A 15,825-nucleotide genomic window follows, 5' to 3' on the forward strand; every position below is an offset into this window, starting at 1 on the left:
TTAAAATAAACAAAGATACAATCAAGAGGAAACTAGATTTGGAAATAAAATAAATACCTAGAAGTTGAGATGGCAAGTTGGGATGGATTATAAGTGCTAACGAGCATTTTATCATAGTCTTTATCGCACCTTTATTGTTTTTAAAATTTATTTATTTATTGAGATCCAGCACAGAATAGACCCTCTGACCCTTCGAGCCAAGGCACCCAAAATTCCCCCAGTTTAACCCCAGCCTAATCATGGGACAATTCACAATGACCAATTAACCTACCAAACTGGTACACCTTTGGTCTGTGGGAGGAAACCCACGCCGACACAGGTAGAACTCCACACCTGTCACAAACTCCTTACGGACAGCGATGAGAATTGAACCCAGGTTGCCTGTACTGTAACACAACAACTAAACGCATTTAAAATGGGCCTTTCAAATCATAAAACTTCTCCAGAAGCTTCACAGGGATATTATCAGATCGAAATTGGCTCCAGCCACTCAACATCAATCAAAAACAGAACATTAGGCTAGGAGGGGTTTAAAAAGAGGAAGAGTTAGAGAAATGAAGGAGAGAGATAGATTTCCAGGGCTTGGAGTCTGGGTACCTGAAACCACAGCAGAACAAAGGACAAGTGGCTTGGATTATAAACATGTAAAGACTTCAGATATTTTGTAAGCCTGAAGAAGATATAGGTTGGCAGGAATGGAATGAGTTTTTGGAGCAATTTGAAGTTAATGGCAATCTGTGTGGGTCATTAAGGGAACAGGATTTAAGACCATAAGATACAGGAGCACTTGGAGCCCACTGAGTCTGCTCCGCCAATTCATCATGGCTGAACCATTTTCCCTCTCAACCCCAGTCTCCTGCCTTCTCCCTGTATCCCTTCATGCCATCAAGAATCTATCAACCTCTGCTTCAATGTCCTGGTTTCACTGAGGCCACCTCTCATTCTCCTGAATTCCGGTGGCTACAGGCCCAGAGCCATCAAACGCTCTTCATACAACAATGATACCTGTAAGGCTTTAGAGCAACATTATTTCAGAATTGAAAACAACTGACAGGAAAATTGAGGAAAAACACCACGTGGATTAAACATTCTTTCTGGTTTAATGGTCCACAGTTTTATTGACCCGTCGAATGTCCCCCAGTTAGTAATTCTTTTCTTTAGTGCCGTGGTGGACGGAGGACGGGGATCACGTTCATTCTGGCTACTGACTGTCACTTATCGCCCTGTTCCCTCACAAGTCCCTCCCCCCACCCCCCCCCCACACCCTGCACTTCAATTGCAGCTTTTAACACTTCAGACCATGCTGAGTCTCACAGTGACGGCGGAGATCCACCTTGCGCTGGAATCCTTTGGCACACAGCTCACAGCCGAAGGGTTTGAAGCCGCTGTGCTTGCGGCTGTGAGTGATGAGGTTGGAGCTCTGACTGAAGGATTTCCCACACACCTGACACTTGTGAGGCTTCTCGCCTGAGGAATACAATGAGGGAAATGGCAAAGTTAGCAGTGAGTAGGAACTCGCATTCCGAAGGCAATGCTCACACCACAGCCAATTAAACTGACAACAACACACAAAATGCTGGTGGAACACAGCAGGCCAGGCAGCATCTATAGGGAGAAGCGCTGTCCACGTTTCGGGCCGAGACCCTTCGTCAGGACTAACCGAAAGGAAAGATAGTAAGAGATTTGAAAGTAGTGGGGGGAGGGGGAAATGCGAAATGATAGGAGAAGACCGGAGAGGGTGGGATGAAGCTAAGAGCTGGAAAGGTGATTGGCGAAAGTGATACAGGGCTGGAGAAGGGAAAGGATCATGGGACGGGAGGCCTGAGGAGAAAGAAATGGGGGGGGGGGGAAGCACCAGAGGGAGATAGAGAACAGGCAAACAACTAAATATGTCAGGGATGGGGTAAGAAGGGGAGGAGGGGCATTAACGGAAGTTAGTGAAGTCAATGTTCATGCCATCAGGTTGGAGGCTACCCAGCCGGTATGTAAGGTGTTGTTCCTCCAACCTGAGTTTGGATTCATTTTGACAATAGAGGAGGCCACGGATAGACATATCAGAATGGGAATGAGACGTGGAATTAAAATGTGTGGCCACTGGGAGATCCTGCTTTTTCTGGCGGACCGAGCATAGGTGTTCCGCGAAACGGTCTCCCAGTCTGCGTCGGGTCTCACCAATATATAAAAGGCCGCACTGGGAGCACCGGACGCAGTATACCACACCAGCCGACTCACAGGTGAAGTGTCGCCTCACCTGGAAGGACTGTCTGGGGCCCTGAATGGTGGTGAGGGAGGAAGTGTAAGGGCAGGTGTAGCACTTGTTCCGTTTACAAGGATAAGTGCCAGGAGGGAGATCGGTGGGAAGGGATGGGGGGGGGGGGGACGAGTGGACAAGGGAGTCGCGTAGGGAGCGATCCCTGCAGAAAGCAGAGGGGGGGGGGGAGAGAAAGATGCTCTTGGTAGTGGGATCCCGTTGGAGGTGGCGGAAGTTACGGAGAATTATACGTTGGACCTGGAGGCTGGTGGGGTCGTAGGTAAGGACAAGGGGAACCCTATCCTGAGTGGGGTGGCGGGTGGATGGGGTGAGGGCAGATGTGCGGGAAATGGGAGAGATGCATTTGAGAGCAGAGTTGATGGTGGAGGAAGGGAAGCCCCTTTGTTTAAAAAAGGAAGACATCTCCTTCGTCCTGGAAAGAAAAGCCTCATCCTGAGAGCAGATGCGGCGGAGACAGAGGAATTGTGAGAAGGGGATAGCATTTTTGCAAGAGACAGGGTGGGAAGAGGAACAGTCCAGGTAGCTGTGAGAGTCTGTAGGCTTATAGTAGATATCAGTAGATAGGCTGTCTCCAGAGATAGAGACAGAAAGATCAAGAAAGGGGAGGGAGGTGTCGGAAATGGACCAGGTAAATTTGAGGGCAGGGTGAAAGTTGGAGGCAAAGTTAATGAAGTCGACGAGCTCAGCACGCGTGCAAGAGGCAGCACCAATGCAGTCGTCGATGTAGCGAAGGAAAAGAGGAGGATGGATACCGGTATAGACTTGGAACATGGACTGTTGCACAAAGCCAACAAAAAGGCAGGCATAACTGGGACCCATACGGGTGCCCATGGCTGCACCCTTGGTTTGGAGGAAGTGGGAGGAGCCAAAGGAGAAATTATTGAGAGTAAGAACTAATTCCGCTAGACAGAGGAGAGTGGTGGTAGAGGGGAATTGGTTAGGTCTGGAATCCAAAAAAAAGCGAAGAGTTTCGAGACCATCTCGGTGGGGGATGGAGGTATATAGGGACTGGACGTCCATGGTGAAAATAAGACGGTGGGGGCCAGTGAACTTAAAATCATTGAAAAAATTCAAAGCATGAGAAGTGTCACGAACATAGGTGGGAAGAGATTGAACAAGGGGGGATAAGACAGTGTCAAGGTATGCAGAAATGAGTTCAGTGGGGCAGGAGCAAGCTGAGACAATAGGTCTACCTGGACTGGCAGGTTTGTGGATCTTGGGTAGGAGGTAGAAACGGGAAGTGTGGGCTGTGGGAACTATGAGGTTGGTGGCAGTGGATGGGAGATCCCCAGAGCTGATAAGGTTGGTGATGGTATAGGAGACAATGGCCTGGTGCTCCTTAGTGGGGTCATGATCAAGGGGTAAATAAGAGGAGGTATCAGAGAGTTGTCACTGTGCCTCGGCCAGGTAGAGGTCAGTACACCAGACAACAACAGCTCCCCCCTCATCAGCAGGTTTTATAATGAGGTTGGGATTGGTGCGGAGGGAGCGGAGAGCAGAGCGTTCGGAAGGAGTGAGGTTGGAATTGGAACAGGGTGTGGTGAAGTCAAGATGGTTGATGTCCCATCGGCAATTAGCAATAAAGAGATCCAGAGCAGGTAGAAGACCAGAGCGGGGTGTCCATGAAGAGGAGGAGGGTTGAAGATGGGAGGAGGGGTCATTGGTGGGTTTAGGAGAGTTCCATGAAGAGGAGGAGGGTTGAAGACGGGAGGAGGGTTGAAGATGGGAGAAGGGGTCATTGGTGGGTGTAGGAGAGTAGGTGAGCCAATTAAACTGCTTCATCTCACAAATTATTATTAAGAATGACGGATGCTCATGGCTAACTTTCGCAAATAAAAATATGATTAAAGGGAAGAGAATGCTGAAAACACTCAGTAGGTCAGACAGCATCCATGGGGACAGAAACCATGGCCATTGCAATATGATAATGACCATAAGACACAGGAGCAGAATTAGGCCATTCAGCCCATCAAGTCTTCACTGCCACTCCATCATGGCAGATTTATTCCAGATCAGTCATTTTGTTATATTGGTTTAGGAATGAAATATTGGCGGATGCTAAAAGAGAGAGCATTCCTATGTTTAGAGTCATAGAGCAATACAACACAGGTACATACCCCTTGGCCCCATGAGTCCATTCTAACCACAGTGCCCACCCAGCTAGTCCCAATTTCCTTTGTTTGACCCATATGCCCCTAGACCAAACCCTACATGTGCTGATCCAAGTGCTTCTTAAATTATGCTATTGTACCTGCTTCAACTACTTCTTCTGGCAGCCTGCTCTATACACTCACCACCCTTCAGGCCTCTTTTAAATCTTTCTGCTCTCACTGTAAATCGATGCACCTAGTTTTGGATTCCTCTATCTTGGGGAAAAAGACTATTACTGTCCACCACATCTATGCCTCTCCTAATTTTAAATGTTTCTCAAGGTTCCCTAGGGAAAAAGACTGAGCCTGTCCAACTTCTCTCTGTAACTCAGGCCCTCTAGTCCAGCCAACATCCTTGTAAGTACTATCTGAACCTTTTTCCAGTTTCACCACATCTTTTCTACAATGGGTGACAGAAACAGCACACAGCTCTCCTGGTGTGGCTTCATCAGTGCCTTCTACAACTGCAACATAATGCCCCAGTTCCTATAGTCAGTGCCCTAACAGATGAAGACCAACATGCTAAATGGCTTTTTCACCACCCGTGTCTAGACCACTTTCAATGAACGATGCACTTGTGCTCCTAAGTTCCTCTGTCCCATTACACTCCCTAGTGCCCAAACATTCACGGTACAAATGCTACACTGGTGAGACTTTCCAAAATGAATCGTCTCCCAATTAACTTGAGATCTATTTGCCATTCTTTGGCCCACTTTCCCTAACTGATCAAGATCCCCTTGTAATCTACGATAACTTTCTTCACCATTAACAATATTTCCTAATAGCATGTCATCTGCAAACTTACTGACCAAGCCTTGCGCATTTACACCCAAATCATTTATATAAGTAATGAATAACAAGGGTCCCAACAGCGGCATTCGGGCACACCACTAATCACTGGCCTCCATTCTGAGAAAGAACCTTCAGCCCTCTGCTTCATGCTGTACCTCAGAGCAATGTTATTTCTTTGAAATAACATCATCAAATCTCACTAAATCGACCCAAGAGAGCCAACAAGGAATACTTTTCTAAAGGTAGCAAGCAAAACAAGACTTGTTTTTATTTATCATTTTCCAATGTCATCTCAAAGTATTCTTTATATTCAATGAGTGCTTTCAAAGCCAGTCAGTCAACGTTGCCCCAGTACTACACTGAAATATCAATGTTGATGTTAAATTTAAATCTCTGGTGGGGAAGTTGAACCTACAGTTTTTTTACTGCCATAAACAGTAGTATAAGCAAATCATTTAGCATTAATAATATTACAGCCACAGAAGATAACCAGATTTTCAAAGGATTTTGAGCATTGTATGTTGTTATGATGAAGTAATATTGTCCCCAAATTCCTTAAATCACATTTGCTCTCAGCTGTAGCCCAGTGATAACATTTTCTCACACTCTGGATCAGAAGGTTGTGGTTTCAAATCATTTTTTCTCTCCCTCTCTCAGGGGTTCATAAGTCTTTGGAACTCTCTTCTTCAATGCAAAGCAGAGTCCGTGAATGTTTTTAAGGCAGAGGTAGGTAGCTATTTAATATGTAAAGAGTGAAAGGTTACCATAGATAGATAGGAATGCAGAGTTGAGATTATTGTCAGATCAACCATCATCTTACTAAAAAGTGGAGCAGATTTGAGGAGCTGCAGGTGGTTCATCTACTAGTCCAGCAACGTGAAGGGTAAACATTGGTTTAGCACTATAACTGTGCCAACTTTAAGATGAGACTTGAAATAAAGGCTATGTCTGGACCCTCGGGTGGATGTATAAGGAATTTGAATATGGAGTTTGCCTTTCTCCCTGCGGAAATCCATTTCCAGTCCCTTCTGCTGAACATACCACCCAGCAGCAGTTCCCCATTGTATCCTGCTTCCAAAGTTCTGTTCTCAACATGTCGAACTGTAAAAGTGTCACACTAACTGCTACGTTAACGTGGCCAGTCCAGAAGTTTCCAGAAAATTGAACGTCCAGTCCGTTGATGCTGGGATTTAATGTGGTAACATCCCTAAATTCGAAAAGGAAATGGCATACTTTCTCTTGTCAAAGAATGAAGACTGCCAGGAGTTGAGTGATGCAAACATTACTTGCCACTGATCAACTCAAGCCTGACTATCGTCTATGTCTCATGCAGGTGTGGACGACAGTAAGTACTCCATTACCTCTGTAAATAAATGCGTGTAAGGTGCTTTTCCATACCTGGTGATTGTACCAGGTTCCACCATCCATGCATGAATTTAGATGTATACCTCTGTACCTGTGTGGATGTAGGTGTGTGCTACCTGAGGGGGTAAATATACACGTTTCACTCTACCTGTGTGAATATAAGTGTGCTTCTTCATGTCTGACTTCTGGTGGAATCGCTTTCCACAATACTGACAGGGATACGGCCGGGTGTCAGAGTGAATTAGCAGATGGGTGGAGAGGGTGGACGATCTCTTGAAGGTCTTCCCACACATTTTACATTCGAAGATCCGTTCCTATAAAACAGAGAAAGTAAGAAACTGAAGGCTAAAATTGCACTGCCGGCCAACATACAGGAGCATCAATTCATCAGGCAGCTTTGAGAGGGAAGGCCACATTTTGGCGTAGAAATTCATAACTCACCGAAATGGTGAGTTAAACCATTTGCCAGCACAGAATGGACATAGTATTACAAAGAGCTTCTCGTGGAAATGTCTATCTGGTCTCATTTCCCTTATTGGGGCACAGTTAATAAAAATGTATGCAGCTGTACATGGGGATAAGGAGCCGAGAAATGCCAAGATTTATTTTGAAAATTGCATGACTCATGGAGATTGTTCACATTTCAGCATCTTCTATTGAAACTGAATTACTTGTTACTCAAAGCAAAATTACATTACAGGATCCAATTTCTAAGCCTATGGTTTTCCTAATTTTTGACACCTCTCCCAAATACTCCTGTCACTGGGATGTAGGTCACTTTCCGACTGCCACTAGATAGATAGATAGATAGATAGATAGATACTTTATTCATCCCCATGGGGAAATTCAACTTTTTTCCAATGTCCCATACACTTGTTGTAGCAAAACTAATTACATACAATACTTAACTCAGTAAAAAATATGATATGCATCTAAATCACTATCTCAAAAAGCATTAATAATAGCTTTTAAAAAGTTCTTAAGTCCTGGCGGTAGAATTGTAAAGCCTAATGGCATTGGGGAGTATTGACCTCTTCATCCTGTCTGAGGAGCATTGCATCGATAGTAACCTGTGTTACTAGTGGATAGTAATCCACTAAGATGCAGGCACGCCCTTGGAGACAGACCCTCACTAGGTCCTGTCCTGCCTTGGAAGCACTGGTCCCCTCCTCTCTCTTGATGTGGACTCTCCCTCCCAGGGGAGGTCATCCCCTCCCTTTAAGGGGCTGCTGAAGCTCACGGCGTTTCTTTCCTCAGTTTGAAGACTATAACTGAGGTATAATTCGCTTCTTCTTGTGAAAGCTCTCCCACCAAAGTATGGGGACTCCTTCCCTCTCAAAGATGCTGACATGAACATGGACCTCTCCCCCCTCCTCTCCATTTCCATGGGTTCTTGACATTAAAAGAGTCAGATTTTCCCCAGCACCAAGACCGAAGCGGATTGGAATACCTGCGAGTGGATGTTCAGGTGCTGCTCCAGGCTGACGGCGTGACCAAATGTTTTCCCACACAGGTCGCAGGCAAAGGGCCGCATTCCACTGTGAGACCTCCTGACATGGACTTCCAGGCCATGAGGGGTGGAGAAGACCTGCTGGCAGAAGATGATTATCAATGCTTGGATCATGTGACGGCTTTCCAATTGACATAAGGACCTCCCTATTTTTCTCTCAGAATCTATGTCACAGATTGCACAGTTCTCACTCACCTTGACTCTGAACTGATTCCACAACCTGTGGACTTAACTTTCAAGGACTCAGCAACCTATGTTCTTGGCTTCATTGATTTGTTTGTATTTGCATATTGGTTGTTTTTCAGTCTTTGTTTGTGTGTAGCTTTTCATTGATTCTATTGTAATTCTTGATCTACCGTGAATGCCCACAAGAATATGAATCTCGGTGTAGTATTTGATTCACTGTTCTTATTCCCATGGCCTTTTTAATTTTAATTCTTATTCGCAGACCTAGCCTTATCCAAATCCCACTCTCTCCCTTACTCCAATTTGGATTCTTATTTAAATCTCAATTGCCAATTGAATTTCCTTTCATGGTGAGGATTACTCAGAAGATCCAGTTCCCCATGGCATTCTAAATTCCCAACATAAACTCTGCAGTGGAGGGCTTCCAATTCAAGAATTTATCTAGACTCTCACATATGAAACAATTGGGGATGTGCTCGAAATCGAACCTTTCGTGACCTTCAGGGATCGCGAGTGATTTATAATCAATAACGTACACTCAGTTTGCACTTTTGGTACACCAGTACACCTGCTCGTTAATGCAAATATCTAATCAGACAATCATGTGGCAACACTCAATGCATAAAACCATGCAGGCGTGGTCAAGAGGAACAGTTGTTCAGAGCAAATATCAGAATAGGGAAGAAATGTGATCTAAGTTCATTCCGTGGTCAAAGACAGACACACAGACGGACATACTTTATTGGGATCAATAAAGTATGTCTGTCTGTCTGTCTTTGACCACGGAATGATTGTTGGTGCCAGATGGGGAGGTTTGAGTATCTCAGAAACTACTGATCTAATGGGATTTTCACGCACCAACAGTCTCTAGAGTTTAAGGAGAACGGTGCAAAAAACAAACAACATCCATTGAGTGAAAACAGATTTTTAATGAGGTCCAAGGAGAATGGCCAGACTGGTTCAAGCTGACAAGAAAATGACAGTCACTCAAATATCCACAAGTTACAACAGTGGTGTGCAGGAGAGCATCTCTGAACACACAACACATCGAACCTTGAAGTGGATGGGCTCCAGCAGCAGAAGACCACACAAGGTTCCACTCCTGTACCAAATAAAGTGGCCACTGAGAATATTTACCCAGAGTGTATTCACTGTGGTTGTAGAGGAAATATGAAAGCCAATTTGCACAGAACAAGATCCCACAAACAGCAATATGATTATGGCTAATTGGGTGGACTGATATCTTAACGAGAGTTTGCAAAATCATACATGTTCTGGAAGGAGTCCCAGTGGAAGTTTTACTTGTGGGACAAGGTCAGAAAACAATCAGTGTTTAGTTGTTGATTTAGGGATAGTCATTGGTTTCCTCTTTCTCTGCAAAATGATCGCATAAGATCTTTTGCACTCACTTTAAAAGGTAGACAAAGTTTTGACAACAAAATTGCACTTCGCTATTGGTACGACATTGCAACATCAACATAGCTTTCATGCTGAAGTGTCTGGAGTGAGACTTGAACCCACAGCCTTATGAAAACAAGAAAGAATGCAAACTATCCTTGCAGCCCCATCCCACTGTAAAACCCAGCTTCACTGAGTGCCAGTAGCAATTACCTTATTACACTTCACACAGTGGTACGACTTTGATTCCGAGGAGTAATGTGTGCTGTAATCAATAGGCTGATCAATCTCCAGCGGACTTGAAACAGTGGACCTGTACAAACCACTTGCATCCACTAAGAGGGTGGACTGCAAGCTGGGGGAGAGATGGCAGAAGTCATATACATTCTGGAACGGGCCCCAGGGGAAGCTTGGCTTGTAGGCGGAGGTCAACAAACAATCTTTATTGCCGGAAGATCTTGAGAGATGGGAACCTGATCCTGCAACAGAAAGGATGTCAAATGCAATTTTTTAATATTTTGTATTTCCATCACTCTCCCCGCTACTTCACCGAAAACTCCGCTCCCCATCTTCCCCCAGGGGAACAGACGGAATGAAATCTCCATAAACGCGTCCAGTCAAAAGGCCCTGCCCACATCAAGATCCATTGAACAGAGGTAATTCATTTCAGAAGTCATGAATGAAAACCAGTCCACCAAAATCACACTCTCATTTGTTTCCTTTAGGATAACTTACTGCATTTATTCTAGTGTGACCCCCTTCCACTAAAACTGAAACTCTGTTGGTGTTACCCTCATTTGCACCAAGTCTCACATACCGAACTGACTCATGGTTGCTGTCCCAAATGAACTCCAAAAGATTAGTATGAACTCTAGCACACCCTTGATTTTCATCATTGTGCTTTTGCCAATCGTAACTTTAGCAGCTAAACCATTTAGGTCTAAATTTCATTTCACTCCCACCCCAATTAACTCTAACTCTAACTCACTCTAACTCTGACTGATTCTAACTCTCATTCTCCATCTCTCTTCCCTCCTTTATGAAGTTCCCTGAAACATTCTCTCAAATATGATTTTTTTTATGTTTATGGCTGAGCAGCAGTGAACCATCTGATTGGCCTGTCAGTTCTCTTTGGGAACGAGTTGACTTGATCAGCATTTCTGATCTGGCTATCACTCACGATTGCACTTAATTTTAAAAAAACTATCCTTAATATGTAAGTCCTTGTAAGCTTTGCTGTTGATCTTTGCTTGACGAAGATCCTGTGATATATCTGTATGTACAAATTCACACTTGTAAATCATATTCTCTTTATCTGTACATCACACTAACTTATTATAATGATGGGCCAATACAAAATGATCAACACTGAATGTACAGAATACTCCACCAGCTCTTTGGTAGTGCTGGGCTGGCAGCCTTTCCAAACTAGTGGATGTTATTCCATTAATACCCAATGGACTTTTATTCACCAGTTTCTAAGATATTACACTGTAGTGTAACAAATTTTACAGTCAAAGTTTTAAATCAGCACGGGATCTAGAACTCCCAGTATATATATGAAAGCAGTCATTGAAAGAGAGCACCAGTGTGCTTCAAGAGTTGCGTGTATAGGACCCTGTTGAGTCTGAGGGAATTTCAGGAAACAATATCTAGCAAGTGGAATAGCAAATTATTGGAGTTTTACTGTATTTGTAGATTTGAGAAGAATGCCAGTAGTTCCCTGTCTGGACACGCTGTAAATGAACAGTTTAAAAGGTGACAGCCATTTCATTCCGTTCATGACTTCAGGGCCCAAAAGCACAAATTTGCAACATTTTCCATTACCTTTATTTATTACAACTCTTGGAGATACCAACAGTTACTGGGCACAAAGATATACAACTGCAGGAGGAGCCAACCTTCTCCTGATTGACTGTTGTGACCACAGTCGATGGCAGTTATGTTATCTAACAAATCTTCAGGAATACCGCTAACTACAGTTGACAACACTCCACTGACGGTCTGCCTCCACAGCTGGAGATGTGACTTAAACAGAGACGCTGACTGGCCATTCAGGTGGACTTTAAAGATCCCATGGCATTATTTGGGGAAAAAATGCTAAGTCCTCTCCAGTGTCCTAGCTGCCAAAATCATAATAGCATGATTTGATCAAATATCACTGTCAATGGGAGCTTGCTGTATACGAACCAGCTGCTATGTTTTCTACAATGACCAGAATGGATAACTTCACTCGCCTCCACACTGAACTGTCTCCACAACCAACAGACTCACTTTCAAAGACTCTAAAACTCAGTATTACTTATTTACTTTTTAAAAAATTATTTGCTCAAATTAGCATGTTGGTTGTCAATTTGTTATTTATAGTTTTTCATAAACTATATTGTATTTGTTTTCCTGTAAATACCTGCAAGAAAATGAATCTCAAGGTAGGACATAATGACATACATACTTTGACAATAAATTTACTTTGAACTTTGAACTCTGAATGACCACTCTTTAAAATAATTGATGTTTATAATTGCCTTGACATTCTTAGATTATGAAAGGTGCTGTAACATACAAGTTATTTTTCTTTCTGTACATTTGTTTGTAAGTGCGTATAATGAAAATCAGGTTGGCATATGAACATTTCTTTAATCCTGCTAAGATGTTTGAAATGGGATGAACTGAAGTTCCTGTTGCAAGAGTGCAAAAGATCGCGGTACCTGGAGTGAAATTATACGTAGGGGCTTCAGACAAGCTCAGTGAGGCTCTCTCGTAGTCTCTGCCATTCTCCCAGGCAATGTCTTCCTGCTCACATTTGCTGTTCTGAGTTTTCGCCCCAGTAGAGGGGCCCGTGTGCTCTATGGGAGACCATATGGGCGACCCTACAGAAAAGCAGTGAAAGTTAATCACTCGTCTGAAGTCTTACAAAGAAGAATAAAATATTCACATTGGTATTAACTCCAACAGCTTTTATTATTTCTCACCTCTATTTCTTATCTCAGCACTCTTTGTAAGGAAACTGGTGCAATTTTGATTCAGGCGACATCCTTTCCTCACCTGAAACCTGCCTCGTTTTTGAACTCAGTCCAAAAACATAAGTGGTGCAAGAATTACTCCTGCCATTCAGCAAGTGAACAGAACGGATTTGAACAAAATTGATTTGAATCTGGTGTCTTGGTTTGACTTCTCAATACTGTGTTTAGAAATCCATTGGGTTTTCAATTTTGCGCAAGAAAATATCAAAGGCTCTTGTTGCAGAGTTATATGTTGGGTAAGGAAGAAGAGGCAGCTTAAACTGAGGCAGGATTACCTAAAACACATCATAGATGAGGGAATTTCTTTAAAACAGGGGTTCCCAGCCTATTTAATGCCATATACCCCTACTATCAACTGAGAGGTCAGTGGACTCCTGGTTGGGAACCCCTGCTTTAAAGCATGATAGGAAAACAGAATCATTGCACCTAACTGGTAGATGACATAAAACCTGCCAAACATCAACACAAGAGAATCTTTGGAAATCCAGAGTAACACAAGCAAGATGCTGGAGGAACTCAGCAGGTCAGGCAGCATCTAAGGAAAGGAATAAATGGTCGAAGTTTTGGGCTGAGGCCCTTCATCGGCCCTGGTGGAGGTCACAAAACGTCAACCGTTATTCGTTTCCATAGATGCTGCCTGACCTGCTGAGTCCCTCCAGCATTTGCCGATGTAGTGATGGATTGCAAAACGGTGTAAGCAGGCTGGTGGAACATTGAACCTAAAAGCACAGTACAAGCACTTCGACCCACAAAGTTGTACTGACCTTTTATCCCACTCTGAGATCAATCAAACCCCTTCCTCCCAAATAGCCCTCCATTTTCCTATTGTCTATGCGCCTATCAAAGATTTTCTTAAATGGCCCCTAAATGGGCAGGCACCTGGCTGATTAAGTATGAGGTAGTGGATTTTGACGGTAAGAATGAGGACAGGCTAAGGGGTGCAGAAGCAAAGGGAAATGGGAATATATGTACATAAATCATTGAAAGTTGCTGGACTGATGGGGAAAAAAGTTAATAGAGCATGTGCAATTCTGGGCTTTATCAATAGTAGATAAGAGTAGTGCTATAATAATAGTCCAGGTAACAGAAGTTCTACTTGACGTCTTCATCATCTCTCTGGAACAGTCCACTGTCTCCTCAGGCAGCCATCGTCCCAGTATCCAAGAGGGCGACAGTAAACAGGCTCAGAAACTACCGTCCAGTGGCACTGACCTCAACAACATTGAAGTGCTCTGAGCGGCTGGTTATGGATCACATTAAATCCCTTTCTTTCTGCTACATTGGATGCTTTCCAGTTTGCTTATCACTCAAATTGGTCCACTGATGATGACATAGCCTCTGCACTCCACCCTACCCTGTCCCACCTGGAAAATGGTGCCTCATTACGCCAGGATGCTGTTAACTGACTTCAGCTGGGTGTTTAATATAATCATCCCTCAGAAGCTGGAGGGCCAACCGGGCCTCAACATCCCTCTCTGTAACTGGATCCTGGACCCCTTGACAGAAAGGCCACAGTCAGTCCGCGTTGGCAGGAACATCTCTAGCTCTATGGCACTGAGGAGCGGTGCCCCCCAGGACTGCGTGCTCAACCCACTGTTGACAGACAACTGCACTGCTAGATCCAGTTCAAACTGAATCACCCAGTTCGCTGGTGACACACCAGTGGTTGGCCTCATCAACAGCGATGACAAGATGGCTTTCAGTGAGGAGGTAGAGCACGACAACTTGAGTCTCAACATGGACAAGACCAAAGAGATGACTGTGGACTTTAGGAAGGTGCTGGCTGTCCACTCCTCACTGCACGTACACGACTCATCCGTGGAGAGAGTTAGGAGTACCAAGTTCTTCGGAGAGCACATAGGGACAGTCTCACCTAGTCCTTCGACACAACCTCTTTGGTCAAGAAAGCACAGCAATGTCTCCACTCCCTGAGGAGACTAAGGCAAGTGAGACTCTGCCACCCCATTCCAACCAATTTTTACAGGAGCATCATCAAGAGTGTCCTGATGAGCTGCATCACCGGCCTGGAACGGGAATTGCAAGTCCCTACAAAGTATTGTGAGAACTGCTGAGAGGATTACTGGGGTCTCTCTTCCACCCTTTAGAGATATCTGTCAGGAGCACTAGGCCCTTAGCATTGTCAAGGATCGCCCCCATCTGTCCAACAATCTCTCTGACCCCTGTCATCAGGCAGGAGGTACCATAGCATTAGGACAAGAATTGTTCAGATGGGAAACAGCTTCCTCCCCCAGGCCATAGGACTATTGAACTCCCCACCCCCACCCAGGTCTCATCACACATGATATGCCAGTAGTGTTATACTGTTTACGAGGGGTGATTGATAAGTTTGTGGCCTAAGGTAGAAGGAGTCAATTTTAGAAAACCTAGCACATTTATTTTTCAAAATAGTCCCCTCCTACATTTACACACTTAGTTCAATGGTCGTAGAAAACATAGAAAACATAGAAAATAGGTGCAGGAGTAGGCCATTTGGCCCTTCGAGCCTGCACCGCCATTCAGTATGATCATGGCTGATCATCCAACTCAGAACCCTGTACCTGCTTTCTCTCCATACCCCCTGATCCCTTTAGCCACAAGGGCCATATCTAACTTCCTCTTAAATACAGCCAATGAACCAGCCTCAACTGTTTCCTGTGGCAGAGAATTCCACAGATTCACCATCTCTGTGTGAAGAAGTTTTTCCTCATCTTGGTCCTAAAAGGCTTCTCCTTTATCCTTAAACTGTGACCCCTCGTTCTGGACTTCCCCAACTTCGGAAACAATCTTCCTGCATCTAGCCTGTCCAATCCCTTTAGAATTTTATACGTTTCAATAAGATCCCCCCTCAATCTTCTAAATTCCAGCGAGTATAAGCCTAGTCGATCCAGTCTTTCTTCATATGAAAGTCCTGCCATCCCAGGAATCAATCTAGTGAACCTTCTCTGTACTCGTTCTATGGCAAGAATGTTTTTCCTCAGATTAGGGGACCAAAACTGCACACAATATTCTAGGTGCAGTCTCACAAAGGTCTTGTACAACTGCAGTAGAACCTCCCTGCTCCAGTACTCAAATCCTTTTGCTATGAATGCCAACATACCATTTGCCTTTTTCACCGCCTGCTGTACCTGC

The 15,825-nt window shown here is 44.2% G+C and overlaps 1 protein-coding gene across 4 annotated transcripts in view; it reads right to left on the minus strand.

The window, feature by feature from the left end:
• Positions 1-1,271: 1,271 nt before the first annotated feature.
• Positions 1,272-15,825, minus strand: part of gfi1b (growth factor independent 1B transcription repressor) — a 43,359-nt gene continuing 28,805 nt past the window's right edge. For 3 of the 4 annotated variants that reach the window (XM_073050233.1, XM_073050236.1, XM_073050237.1), the window contains exons 3-7: positions 12,382-12,543; positions 9,887-10,152; positions 8,030-8,170; positions 6,728-6,893; positions 1,272-1,467 (exon numbers count right to left, since the gene is read on the minus strand). In XM_073050233.1, the coding sequence (XP_072906334.1) occupies positions 1,286-1,467; positions 6,728-6,893; positions 8,030-8,170; positions 9,887-10,152; positions 12,382-12,543 (917 nt within the window). In that variant the 3' untranslated portion in view covers positions 1,272-1,285. The remainder of the gene's footprint in view (positions 1,468-6,727; positions 6,894-8,029; positions 8,171-9,886; positions 10,153-12,381; positions 12,544-15,825) is intronic. The other variant, XM_073050235.1, reaches the window with a different exon arrangement.

Source organism: Hemitrygon akajei, chromosome 7 (genome assembly GCF_048418815.1).
Source record: "Hemitrygon akajei chromosome 7, sHemAka1.3, whole genome shotgun sequence".
NCBI classification, from domain to species: domain Eukaryota; kingdom Metazoa; phylum Chordata; class Chondrichthyes; order Myliobatiformes; family Dasyatidae; genus Hemitrygon; species Hemitrygon akajei.